The sequence below is a fragment of the Miniopterus natalensis genome, chromosome 9, assembly GCF_054644295.1.
Source record: "Miniopterus natalensis isolate mMinNat1 chromosome 9, mMinNat1.hap1, whole genome shotgun sequence".
NCBI lineage: Eukaryota > Metazoa > Chordata > Mammalia > Chiroptera > Miniopteridae > Miniopterus > Miniopterus natalensis.
The window spans coordinates 27,189,151-27,202,647 of NC_142089.1; the positions used below are offsets into that span (position 1 = coordinate 27,189,151).

The following is a 13,497-nucleotide window of genomic DNA, read 5'->3' on the forward strand; positions in this document are numbered from 1 at the left end:
GACCTGGGCTGATGGGACTTTGGCAGCCTCTGGCAGATCTGAACGGTCTCAGTAGGAGTGATGTGTTCTCAGATGAACTGGCCACTAAGGAATGAGGCTGAAGCACTGTGGAGTGGGGCGGGCCCTGAATTGGCTGTATGGTTCTGATGTGTCACTGCTCTTCCTTTACGCCTCAGTAGACTCATCTGTAAACGGGGCTCATTGTTCTTGGTTTGCTTGCTTCCTGGGCATATGGTGCGAATGGAGGGAGGTAATGGTAGGGAATGTCATTACAATAGTGTTCTTATGTTACGCAGCACATTAGGGTTTTAAAAAAATATATGTTTTTATTGATTTCAGAGAGGAAGGGAGAGGGAGAGATAGAAACATCAATGATGAGAGAGACTCATCGATTGATTGCTTCCTGAACGCTCCCTGCTGGACATAGAGCCCGAAACCGGGGCATGTGCCCTGACGAAGTATCAAACCGTGACATCCTGGTTCATGGGTCAATGCTCAACCACTGAACCACACTGACTGGTCCACGTTAGGATTTTAATCCACTTTCCCATCAGAGCAAATGCCTCAATGTCCCCAGTCCAGCTCTGAACTTGGCCCCATGTGGACCTCAGTGGATGTTTGTTAAATGAATCTATGAATGTTCAAATGAGTAAGGGCTTGGGTGGGCAAATGGGGAGGTGACTGCATAAAACAGCAAGCAAATTGACAGATCACAACGAATCACATCTCTGAGCACATGCCGTGTGCCAGGCCCTATTGTAAAGAGCTCTCTTAATCTTTGCAACAACCCCACGAGACAAATGCTATAGTTAGCCCCATTTTTCAGATGGAGGAACTGAGGGTCAGAGAAGTTAAGTGACTTAGTGAGATTCCATCCGGGCAGCCTGATTCCAGAGCCCAGAGCGTTAAGCCCTGAGCAAGCCCCGCTGAAGGAATCAATGAATGAGCTGCCGGTGAAGAAATAACCTCCTGCTCTCAACTGTGGGCGAGATGGGCTGCTTCCCAATGGGGAGGCAGAAGCTCTTGGGGGAGGCGGGCGTCCAAGGTCTGGGCTGGGGGGGGCGTCTCCCCCAGAGCAGTGTGTGACACCCTGCCTTAGTCCCCTCTCCCTCTTTCCTGCCTGCAGGCACATGCCGCGATGCAGCACTACGGGGTGAATGGCTACTCGCTGCACGCCATGAACTCGCTCAGCGCCATGTACAACCTGCACCAGCAGGCGGCCCAGCAGGCGCAGCACGCCCCCGACTACCGGCCGTCGGTGCACGCCCTCACGCTGGCCGAGCGCCTGGCAGGTAAGGGCTGTGGGCATGGGCCTGGGGCCTGGACCGGGAGGGTTGGTGGGAGGAGCGGTCTGGGGGAGGAGGCTCTGGAAGGCAGAGATAGGAGGGAAGGAACACCGGGAAAGTTTCCTATGGGAGGTTCGAGAAGATCCAGGTCACTGAGCAACAGGAGGGGATGTCAATTCAAGATCCTGGTGTGGCTACCCAGAGCACCCCTTGTTGCCAGCACTATGCTGGGCGCTGGAGCAGCCCTGTGCCCTCAAATGCCCGGTGAGGGATTCATCAGCCTATTCACAGATGAAGATTTAGGTAGGAGGGTGGGGGACTAGCCCAGAATTTTACAGCTAGGAAGTAGCTGGAGTGCCCAGGGGAGGCTATTTCAGGTACAGGAAGTAATATAAATAAGGAGAGCTCTCATATTTCATATACCCATGTACCAGGCACTGTGTGAGGTATGCTCTCTCTCTCTCTTTCTGCATCAAACCTTTTCACACTGATAAGGAGAGGTTATTATCTCCATTTTTATGGGCAGGGAAACAGGCTTATACAGGTTAAATTTAGGCAGAGGTGGGGTGGAGGGTTGGAACATAAGCGAAAAATATGAGCTTTGAAGTCAGATTTGCAGTCATTGCAGGGTCTGCCCACTCACCTGTCTTTTCTGAGCCTCAGTTTCCCCGTTTGTAAACAGAGGGCAATGGCAGTGATCACCCATCGGATGCTTGGGAAATTATCTGAGATAAGTTATGCAAAATATTCAGCAGAGACTGGTAGGTGCTCAGAGGTCATTATTACCCAAGTCCCAAGATAAGTGCCCATGAAGGAGCTGCAGGCTAGTCCTCCCAACCCCAACCCCAACCCCAACCCCAACCCCAGCCCCAACCGCAACCCCAACTCCTGGTTAAACTGATTGTTGCCTGTCCTGATAGCCTCTCAATGGGCATGGGAAGGATTTGATGGCATAGGTGAAGAGTGTGATTTACTGGGAGGTGATGTCAACCCCCCTTCCTGTCCTAGGTTAAACCCTAAGGAGCTGTTGACTACATGAGGGCCCAGCCCTGTGCTAGGCAATCCTCAGAGGATTTGGGGGCACCCATGAGAGGGTACGGCAGGAGGAACATGGCCCAGGATCAAATGGTGGGGCTGTTCAGAGCAATATGATCATCTGTTGTAGTCAGGGAGGGCTTCCTGGAGGTCATGGAGCAGGAGCCAGGCCTTAAAAGGTCAAGGAGCCAGGACTAGCATGAGCATAGGCACAGAAATGGGATGGGATATGAGGACCCTGCCTGGGTAGGGGTTTGGGCTTGGAAGGTAAGGCAGGGCAGTCACTCCCACTCTTTTAGACCTTGCCAGGACCCAGAAAGGAGGAGTCAGGGCCGGAGGCTCACCTCCACTGGAGGAGGGGGTGCCAAGGAACTAGAGGATTCAGCACTCCTCCCAATTCTCTAATTCTTGAGCAAGAGGGACATGAGATCCAGACGGGCCTTTGTATGGAGGCCTGGCCTTCCAGCAGGACGTTTTGCCTGGTCTCCCAGACTGTGACCACCTACCCCTTATAGTCCCTGGAGCCAGAAGCAGGATGCTGAGTTGTCGTTTCCCCTACCAGGGTTTGGCTTACTGCCCCAGGCTGACTAGTGTGAGCTCAGGGTTCAGTCCAGGCGTTTGTGAGGTGTTCAGGGCTTCCGTTTAAACTGAAGAAGGAGCAGCCCAAAGTCTGAGGCCTCCGGGACACCAAGCTGCCTCCTTCCTCATCGAGAGTGTTGTGGGTGACTCTCCAGTTCTTGGAGGGCAGGGCTGACACAGGCAGTTCAGGACCCACTTGCAGGTGATGGGAGGCTGGGGAGAGAGGTTACTGTCCTTCCTCCAGCGACTAGTCAAGCAGAAGGGTTGGAGACTAGACACCAGCCCTAGGCAGACATCTACCCTGGGCGGTTTTCTTAAATCAACAGTGCACCAACCCTGTCTCCCCTCCAAGCCTGCAGTGGTTAGAACCTGGTCTCCTTCCTTTCCTCCTTGAGGAAACAGCCAAAAGGGTCAAGGCTGGATGCACCAAGCCTTTCTGATGCTCTCAGGGCCCTGTACGAGGTCAGGCTTTCTGTTGATGAGACATAAGAACAGGAGCCTCAGGTCCTACCTTCAGAGACTCACAGGCCACGTGGGATGAAGAGGTTCATACCCAGCAGAGAGAGAGAGTCAAGTGCCAAGGAATGCTGTTTACCCAGCAGACATCTCCCAGTTAGACCTTGCAGAAAAGTCCCAGCTCACAGCCTGCCAGCTCATGCTCAGGGGCCAGAGTTCTGTTGGTATCCAGACTCTAAGGGTCATAGGATATTAGACCCTTTGTGACATGGACTTACAGATTATTGGCATCATGTAGACTCAGACTATTATACCCAAAGTATCCTGGGACTTAAGGGATCTTAGGGCAATGCTCAACAACACTCAAACCAAATAAAAAAGACCCCCACCCAATCACATTGCTGACAGCTGTTCATGGAGATGAGGTAGACCTCGGTGGACCTGGTAGTGAATGACGGTGGTACAGTCTTGAAAACCTAGCCCTATGGAGAGGGGATGGGTGATTTCCAAGGGGAAAGGGCCAGGGTTCAGCTCTGGCAGGAGCCTGGGTGTCCGCAGTGGGTCAGAGCAGGGTAAGATTTAAAACCTATTTCCCATAATTAAATGGGCCCCCTCTCCTTGCCCTCCAACGGCTGTACATTTCAAGACATCATCTTAGAGGCCCGTTATGGCTCCCAGCACCGCAAACAGCGTCGCAGTCGCACGGCGTTCACCGCTCAGCAGCTCGAGGCCCTGGAAAAGACCTTCCAGAAGACTCACTACCCGGATGTGGTGATGCGTGAGAGGCTGGCCATGTGCACCAACCTGCCTGAGGCCCGGGTGCAGGTAGGGCCCCGCTCCTCTAACTAGAACTTTCAGACAAGCACCAGCCCATCAGCCTGGCTCCCCATTATCTAGGAGCCAGCAGCTCAGCCCTCAGTGCCGAAGTGTAACTGCTGTCTCCGTGAACCCTTACAGTGACAGCAGGGAGTTTTAGAAGGGATTGAAGGTGTGCATTTCCTAGAGTGGCAGAGACAATGTTATGCACGTCTCCTCCTAGAGCACCCAGCTCCCCAACTCCGCTTCTTTCCTTCCCCCTCCTACTGCTCCTCTCCCTGTCCCTAGGTGTGGTTCAAGAACCGCAGGGCCAAGTTCCGAAAGAAGCAGCGCAGCCTGCAGAAGGAACAGCTCCAGAAGCAGAAGGAGGCTGAGGGCTCCCACGGGGAAGGCAAGGCCGAGGCCCCAACCCCAGACAGCCAGCTGGAGACCGACCAACCCCCCAGCCTGCCCAGCGGTGACCCCCCTGCTGATATGCACCTGAGCCTGTCTGAGCAGTCGGCCAGTGAGTCAGCCCCTGAGGACCAGCCAGACCGGGAGGAGGACCCCCGGGCAGGGGCCGAGGATCCCAAAACTGAGAAGAGCCCTGGGGCCGACAGCAAGGGGCTGGGCTGCAAGAGGGGCAGCCCCAAGGCAGGTGAGGCTGGGCAGGTGCTGTGAGTGGGCTGAGGCCCAGCCCAGGGAGAACAACTGGGTCCAGCCAGACAGGGGCCTGGGTATGTGAGGTGGGTCAGAGCAGGGGTAGAGTCAGCCTTTAACACAAGGCCTCGGGCATGACCATAGCATGCTGAGAGATCTCGGCCATAGCAGGCCTATGCCAGGTGGCCACCCTTTAGCTGCTGAATCCTGGGAAGGTCTTGGAGGTCTGGGGGATGAGGCTGGGTGGCAGAGGAGGGGTACTTGGGGAACTCAGGGCAAAACTATTTATCAACCATTCTGGACATACTCCTGTACGTTAGCAACCAGTATAGATTGGGGGCATATTGGGTGAGTGTCCTATTAGTACCAGAGATTCCCACATGCAGCAGAAAATCGGAGCCGTTTTTCTGTTTTTGAAGTAACAGCTCTAGCAGGAGGCATATCGCAGACCAAACCCTGAGTCCAGGCAGGGAGGGATGGGGCTGTGAGCTAAGAGCTAGAGCGGGATGGGAGCCATGGACAGGAGACCGGAAAGGGAGGTGATAGCCCTTGAAAAGAAAAAGTCTATCCCAAGAAGTCACACATGGGAGCCTTGGCAGGGTCCCTGGGGCTCTCGCAGGAAGCCTGGGTTCCTCTCTGCCAGGTTCTGAGGGATGCTTCAGGGGGTGCCTCGGCTGACGTGGGCGACTATGGTTTCAGCCAAAGCCTGTTTTGTCATCAGCGCCAAGGGGCTGGGAAAGCTGGGGAGCCTCTCCGGGCAGACCAATGCCCTTGTCCTGAGTCCCTGGTTCTCTGCTTGCAGATTCCCCAGGCAGCCTGGCCCTGGCTCCTGCAGCTCCCGGGGGCAGCCTCCTGGGCCCTTCCCACTCCTACTCTTCATCCCCCCTGAGCCTCTTCCGTCTGCAGGAGCAATTCCGTCAGCACATGGCGGCCACCAACAACCTGGTGCACTACTCATCCTTCGAAGTAGGGGGCCCGGCCCCCGCCGCCGCCGTGCCCTACCTGGGCGTTAACATGGCCCCCCTGGGCTCGCTGCACTGCCAGTCATACTACCAGTCCCTGTCGGCGGCCGCGGCTGCCCATCAGGGTGTGTGGGGGTCGCCGCTGCTCCCCGCGCCCCCGGCAGGCCTGGCACCTGCCTCAGCTGCCCTGAACAGTAAAACCACGAGCATCGAGAACCTTCGGCTTCGGGCCAAGCAGCACGCAGCCTCCCTGGGACTCGATACTCTGCCCAACTGACTGCTGGCCTCCCACCCAGCCGGGGGTCTTGGGTGCCCCCCCTCCCAGCCCCATGTGTATCTTCAGATGGCTCTCAAGGAGTTAACTCAATGAGCCCAGGGGTCCTGGGCCTGAATCCTGCTCCCTGGCCCCCTTCCCCAGAGTCCCAGGTGAAGCCCGCACCTACACACCCTCTGCATGGCCCTGCTTGGATCCCATGGAGGCTAAGTGGGAGGAGGCGAGAGGCTGGGGTGCCCCAACTTTGCTGGGGGAGTGAGAGACTCTCTGGCTAGGTCCCCATCTCAGTGCTGCCTCCTCCCTCCCCTCCCTTCCATCCCTTCGCCCCCTAGTAAGTTGATGTGTGGAATGTGAGATATAAATACAAATATATAATACTATATTTTCAGGCACTTGCCTGCCCCAGGCCCCCTGCCCACTCTGTCTTTTCTCCTGGGCCACCCTTGCCTCCACGTGGCTACAGTCCCGTTTCTCACTCCGGCTTTCCCTTCTCTCTGTCTCTCGCCTTCCCCTTCCCCGACCTCCTCTCACTGCCTCTGCCCTGTTTCCTAAGGCTTTTCCTTTCAGCCTCTGTCTTCCCCACTCTGGACCCTTCGTCCCGTGGCTCTTATCCCCACCCCCTCTTTCTTTCTTTGGTGCTGGCTGTGTTAGTGTCCTCAATTCCCAAGTTTTTTGTTTGGGGTTGTGGCTTTTTAGTTTTAGTGTCGTTGCTTCTCCTTTCGCTTCTTCCCTGCCTGCCTGCCTCCTCCCCCACAGGCACCCTCTCTGGGCAGCTGTTCCTTCCATCCCCAGTGGAGGTGATGGGCCCTTTCGGGAGGTGATATAGCCACACCCACCCTTCCCCGGGCCTGGCATCTAAAAGGGGTGGAGAGTCTGTTCTCTTTCCTCTCTTTTTCTCAGCGTTGAGGCTCCAGTCCTAGGATTGAGGAAGAGGGACGTGGAGGCAGGAATCAGGCTGGGGCAGGTGTAAGTCTGGCACAGAGGCCTGTTGCCCCTGCTCAGACCTCTCTTTGGTGAGACTGCCCTGGTCGGAAGGAGGTGGAAGGGGAAGGAGGGGTGGCTCAGCAGTTAGTGTCCACTGCAGAGGTGCGTCTGAGCCAGGAGGGAAGGTTGAACTCTGGCAATGAGTGCAAACCACACAACAGCGTGTAGTCTGTCCCCGAGCAGAGCGTTGAAGTAAGGGCTTCCGTTCAGCCAGTCCTTGATGGGCTCCTGTTTATGACCGGGAATCCAGCTCAGCAAACTCCCTTTCAAAGTGGTGTGACCCTGAGCCCAGCCCATAGCTTCTCTGGGCTCATGTCCTTACCTGGCTTAGATGGCCTGTGCTGTCCTGTCCACCTCTAATAGTCTGCATGTCTGTGCTCAGACGTTTTTAGTGAAACACAGCAACCACAAAACAGCTCTCAAAAACACAATGTGCGAATTAGAAAGTTACCGTTGCCTTGCTGTGGAGAAATGGATGTTGCAGCGCAAGCCTCTTCATGGGCACAGCCACAGTCACTGGGCCTCAGTTTCCCAATAAGTATATGGGTCCCTCAAGTTGAGACAATCTGGATTTGATCCTGCTTTTCTTGAGTTCCAGTGCCCGCTTCTGTGGTCACCCCACCTCCATGCCTTCACAAGGCCTCGGGCTAGGGCAGGAGGAGGGGCTGGCTGGCTTGCACAGATTCTCGGTCATGATCTCCGACCTTCTATGGTTCATCGCTAAACCCTTCACCCCTTGCTTAGGAAAGTTGCATCTGAAATTCCTCAGGCTTGTTTCCTCTCCTAGTGGGAGAGGAGGGGGTCTGTTGGTCTGCGGAACAGTTGATGCCCATCGTCCTTGGGGGTCTGGCTGAGGCAGATGGAAAAGTCTTTGAATGGGGATAAAAAAGGGAGGGGGATGGTAGCCTGGGCCAGGAAAGCTGTGTGAACAAAACAATGGCCTGAGACTAAGTAGACAACAGGGAAGGCGTGGCTGGCTCATGAGAGGTGGGGCTCAGGGCCTTGGGCCCAGACTAAAGCCCTCACCTCCGTAGCAGGTGAGGGTTTCTGAACAGGCGATCAGATGAAGCAGGACCTGGGATCTGGTATTTGGAAGGTAAATCCAACAGCTACAGGAGCGCCAGAGCAGGAGGCAGGGGGACAGGAGGGTGGCAGAGATTTAGGAGACAGAAGGAATTTTTGGTTCATTCTCTGGGATCAGCTCCAGGAGGTCTGATTTTGAACTGAACAAAATCTCATCTGGACCAGGAATGGGGACTGAAGCTTTTTGCCTGTCCCTGGATACAGATGATTGTCACTAGGCCTTGGAATCCAGTAGCTCTAAACATCACCTCCTCCAGGTAGCCTCCCCTGATCTCCCAAGGGGCAAGTTCATCCCAGAGTAATTTTCTGTCATAGCTGGATCCAGGCTCACCTAGGACCCAGCCTAGCTTCTCTCAGATCTCTGTCAACACTTCCTCATCCAACTGACCCAATTCTACCAGCGGAGGGAAGGCAGGGGAGTGTATGTGGTCCCTGAGCCTGGGCAGATCTCCACTTAGTTTAGGGGACCAGCCTCAGTTACTGAAAGCAGCTAGAGAGCAAGAGGAGGGAACACAAAGGGTCTCCTACAGGATCAGAAGGTGTGGGCTTGGGGTCGCCCACCGCCCCTGGGGACTGAAGCTGAATTGGCTGGGTCACCCTGATGCTCGGGCCTGACTGTCCTTTTCAGGAAAGCCGCATTCCTCACCTCTCCCTTCTACCTGAGGTCTCCATTTCTCCGCTTCCTCACTTCCCCAGAGCATGGTCCAGAGGGGCCTGGGCCCCTACCCTGACTCCACGGCCGGCAGGCTGTACAGACTGCTTTCCAAACCAGCTGTTTTGTGACCATTTGTGCTTAGAGGTTGTGCCAGCCTGTGGCAAAAACACTGTGTACCGTATTTATTTATTCTGTTAGTTGAAAAAACAAGACTCAGATCCCCCCTCCCCTGCCCGCCCCCTGCGTAGCGCAGCATGATTCTATCCCGTGTATCGGTCAGTCTGTCTGACTTCCTGTGACGTTGTGACCTATTCTTTGTCCTACTTGGCTAATAAAAGAGAATCTGGCAGCATGGCCTTCGGTCCAGATTCATTCCCAGAGATGCCTGCAGTAGACTGAGCAGTTGGTGTCTCAGGGTCTGTTCACTGCCTGCCCGGTGGGGGAGGGAGGCAGGCCTGCCTCAGGATTGGCCACTCCTGCGTGGGCCTCGGAGCTCTCTCCCTGCCCTGACCAACCTGCGGCTGGCGTGTCACTCGGGAGTGGTCCAGGGAGCAGAGGGAAAGGGTGGGGTGGGGTCTATCGACTCTGGGCCACGTGGACCTCACCCAAATACATGTGGCAGGGTGGCCAGGGGCGGGGGCACCTGGGGGTTTCAGGGAAGCCTGGGAGGTGGGTCTGTAGGATGGAGAGGGTGGGGGGTTCTGTGGGAAACAGCAAGTAAGGCAGGGCCAAAGGAGCGTGACAGGAAGGCACAACCGGATCTAAAGGCAGAGCTGTTCTCCGGTGGGACAGGCGGCCTCCGGAGGGAGCACTTTGTCCTCATGGATGAGCAAGCAGAGGGTGGAGAAGGGGTTTCTGCTGTGAGTGTCAGCACGGATTTGTGGTTTATGAAGGACACTCCAGGTCGGGGTGAGGGTGTGTATGTGTGTGTGCGATTATGGCCTACACAGCTATACGTACATGTGAGAGCCTGTGCCAGGAATTTGTAAGTGTCTGCTTGCGTTTGTGTATGTATGTGCTTATGCACAAGAGAGAGGGGGGGCGGAGAGAGAGAGAGAGGGAGAGAGAGAGGGAGGCTATGAGACTGCACATAGGCAATAACTGCAGAAAATGGGTAAAACTAAGAAATTCTTCTTGTGAAATCTCAGAACCTTCTGCATTTCAAGAAAAAGATGGGAGGCCATCTCTTCTGGCAGCCTCATCACCCTTCCCCCCGGGTTCCAGAGTGTGTGCACAGGCCTCTGTGCCAGCTCGAGGCGGGGCTTGGGGCGGGGGGTGACTGTCTCCCTTGGGGATTTCCTGGTAGAACCCCAGCAGTCTGAACAGAGTGCAGGGAGCTGCCTGCTTGACTTCCCAGGGGCAGTGGCAGACCCCAGGGGATGCATTCCTCTCTCTCCAGTGGGGTTGAGGATTAGAGGGGGGAGCACCCCCTCTACCTTGCTGTCCCACCTCCCTGGCAGGGTTTGGCAGATCAAATGTCTGCCCAAATCTCCCACTGCTCCCTCAGGGATCTGTGCCACTGTGTGCCTCCTACACACCTCAGCACCATGGCACACACCTTTCCTGGTGTAGAGGGAGCCAGGGAACCCTGCAGTTCCAACATCTTAGACATTCTCAGCACTTACTGAGCACCTGCTGTATGCCTGGCCCTGTGCTGGGTACAAAGAAACAAGTAAGAAGAATATGGTCCCTGCTCTCAAGACAGTTAAAACATAGGGCAATTTGGGTTAAAAAATAAAGAACTATGGGAGTATAGAGCAGGGGTCCCTAGCTCAGACTGGGAGGCCAGTAAGGTCCTTAGGGGGGAGACTTTTGAGCTGAGTCCCACAGCTCCAGTGCTTACCAGAAGGGCAAGAGAGAAGGGCGTCCTGGGAGAGGCAGGGCACCTACAGAGCTATAGCACCCAGTCGGCTGAGTGAGCCCTGAACCCTGGAGGAGCAGGGGCCTGTCTGGGTGGGGCTTGAGGACGGTGAGGGTAGTGTCAGGGGCTAAGGATAGAAAGGGAAGCCGAGAGCTTGGACTCAAGCCCAAGGGCTTGGGAGGAGCACATTGGAAGCCATTTCCAGTGGGAACGGGGTGGATTTTAGTAAACCCCACCCTGTCCCATACAGTTGCGGCTTGGTGGTGGTTCATGAAGAGGCCAAGAGACCAGAGAGGAGCCATTGTTATGTCCTGGTGAGAGGAAGGTGGCATCCACGTGGACTGGAGAAAGAGGGATGGGGAGAAGGGGTCAGACTGATGAGAGATTTAAGAAGTAGAAATACTGAGGTGGCTGCAGGCATGGGAGGGGTCAAGGGTGCACCTGAGTCTCTGGCTTGGCAGCAGGTAGATGGGGTCCCTTGGGCTGGGGCGAGTGTGGGGGATGAGCCTGAGCTCAGGCTGGTCTTGTCTGCCGCATTGGAGGAGCCTTCAACTTCTTCAAGGGAAGATGGGATGTACTGGATCAGTGCTGCTGGCTTAGGCTTTAACTTATTTAACAAATACTTACATAGCACTTTCTCTGTGCCTTGCACTTTACAAATATAGAGTCGCTCAATCCTCACACAACTCTGTGTGGTTGGTACTATTATTATCCCCATTTTATAGATGAGAAAACTGAGGTACAGAGAAGTTTAATAACATGCCCAACACCAGCTGAGGGAAGGCAGGGAAGTTTAGTAACATGCTCAACACCAGCCAAGAGAAGGCAGCTAGTAATGGGTGACCCACGGTATGAACTTGACTCACCTCAGAATCCACACTCTCACCTTGCTGGCTGTCAGCAGAGACACGGCGAATGAAGCCACGTCTACATGAGACCTCACTGGGAAATGCTGAGGATGGGACCGTGGGGAAACACTATGAAGCAAAGAAGATTCTATTATGGATTTGGGACAAGTTGCTATGTGCAAATAACTGCCCTGCTCTGGTCCTCGGTTTCCTCTTCTGTTGAATGGGAATCACGAGCAGTGTGCAGCCTGCTTCCTAGAGGCTCGGGTGGGATAGGAGAAAGGCCTTGAGGAAGTGGAGCGCTGAGGGGCTATGCGTCAGGCACACTGTATGTGCTCAGGCGGCGGGTGGTGGGTGAGGTGAGAAGGGCAGGGGGCTCCCTGAAACTTTCCCCCAAATCCTCCTGTGCTTAGGCCTCGGTCTCAGTGTTCTTTCAGTCCAGGGGTCTGGTTCCTTCAGTGCTCTGAGAAAGGGGCACCTGCTGAGAAGGTCCTGGAAGATGGACCCCTGGGGGGGGGGCAGGCCCACCCCTCCCCCCTCTTTCCCACAGAGCTGCCCAGGGCTGGAAGTCTCCCCCACCCCCTCAATCTCTCATTCTGCTCTTGATTCTGGGAAAGCCGATTAGGAGGCAGCCTCCAGCCCGCCTCCCTGACAAGTTTGTCTGAACTTCCAACAAAGGCCCTCAGAGGGCTGCAGAGGGCGGGCCCTGCAAGGGGAACCTGACACCGCTGGCCCAGGATCACCCCGGCAGCCTAGGAGGCAGCCTTCTGGCTCTGACCACCCTTCAGCTGGCAAGAACGTCTCTGAGAGGGGACCTGACCCCATGAAGGCCTGGGGCTGGGCCAGGGCAGGCTAGAGGACAGCTTTACCTGGGAGCTCCTCACAACAAGGAAGGCAGCGCAGACCAGCACCCGGAGGGTGGGTGGAGATATGCTTGCATTCTCCCGCACACTTCCACACACTCCCCACTACACACACACCCTTCCCCTTCACACCACACGTGCTCACACATATATCCTCTCAGGCTCATGGGACATGCTGACTTCTGCATTGGACCACACATTCTCAGGGTGTCTGTCTCCTACTCGTATACACTCCTCTGCCATTCAAGCCCTCAAACACACAGCCCATGGTCTGTCACCTGGATGTCCCACATGCTCTCGCCCCATCCCCAAGATGTGCATTTTCCCAACTTACTCTCCAGACAGCACCCCCACCCCAACACTTAGATGGTGGCACCAAGTCCCCTCTACATATAGGCCTCTCCAGCCACACTGCCAGCTTGGTGCCCAAACACTCCATCGCTGCCCTGTGCCTGCTGAAGATGTTGCCCAAATACCCACATGCAAGTCAGACCCGGTCCCAACTGCCACCATAACAGCCCTGTTCTTTGATCCACACATCCATCCTCACACACTGTTCTCCCTCTTGGGGCCACCTTCCTGGGTGTGTGACCTGTGTAGCTACATAGGACCCTGGGCTCAAGCCCCATAATCTTCTCATATCTCCATCTTGAATTCCTTAATTTCTTAACAAGGAGTCCTGCAGCCTCATTTTGCACTGGACACCACAAACTGTGTAGCTGGTCTCCCTCCTTCATCACAATCTCCCTCCACTCACCCGGCCCTTCTGTTGCTTCAGACACTGAGTCTCCAGAAAGCCCCCGGCTTCTCCTACCTGTCCAAATGCCTCCCCTTCCTCTTATAGCTCAGACTTCTCTGTCCCTACCCACACCCATCCCTCGCTAGGCAGCTGAGTGTGACGGGTGGAGGGAACTACTAAGGGCATGGTATACTTTTACATACCTCCTCCTAGTGTGACCTTGGAGCTCAGTGTCCCCATCTGTAAAATGGGCTCATGACAACATGTACTTCAGGGCTTTCTGTGAGAATTAAATGAGATAACATCTCGACTACACTAAGCACAAAGCCTGGCATTTAGTAACTGCTCAATAAATGCTTGTTATTATTGCTATAATTACACTAATAATTACAATTATTAGTGCTGGTAAATAGCAAT

General features: G+C 55.1%; 1 protein-coding gene across 2 annotated transcripts; it reads left to right on the forward strand.

Annotated features, from left to right (window-relative positions):
• The first annotated feature begins 1,129 nt into the window (after window positions 1-1,129).
• DMBX1 (diencephalon/mesencephalon homeobox 1) lies at window positions 1,130-6,050 on the forward strand. 2 transcript variants are annotated; one of them, XM_016199335.2, is made up of 4 exons: window positions 1,130-1,292; window positions 4,003-4,181; window positions 4,461-4,809; window positions 5,614-6,050. In XM_016199335.2, exons 1-4 carry the CDS (start codon window positions 1,139-1,141, stop codon window positions 6,048-6,050), a joined length of 1,119 nt encoding a protein of 372 aa, XP_016054821.1. In that variant the 5' UTR covers window positions 1,130-1,138. The 2 variants fall into 2 exon arrangements, with proteins under 2 accessions (XP_016054821.1, XP_016054820.1); XM_016199334.2 differs by having other exon boundaries at window positions 1,139-1,290; window positions 3,986-4,181.
• The last annotated feature ends 7,447 nt before the right edge of the window (window positions 6,051-13,497 follow it).

Excerpts from the sequence above, each read along its gene's own strand:
- DMBX1 (XM_016199334.2), top strand. The coding sequence starts at position 1,139 with ATGCAGCACTACGGGGTGAATGGCTACTCGCTGCACGCCATGAACTCG. Across the intron at positions 1,291-3,985 it reads ACGCTGGCCGAGCGCCTGGC|CGGCTGTACATTTCAAGACA; the intron begins AGGTAAGGGCTG and ends CTTGCCCTCCAA. Across the intron at positions 4,810-5,613 it reads GAGGGGCAGCCCCAAGGCAG|ATTCCCCAGGCAGCCTGGCC; the intron begins GTGAGGCTGGGC and ends CTCTGCTTGCAG.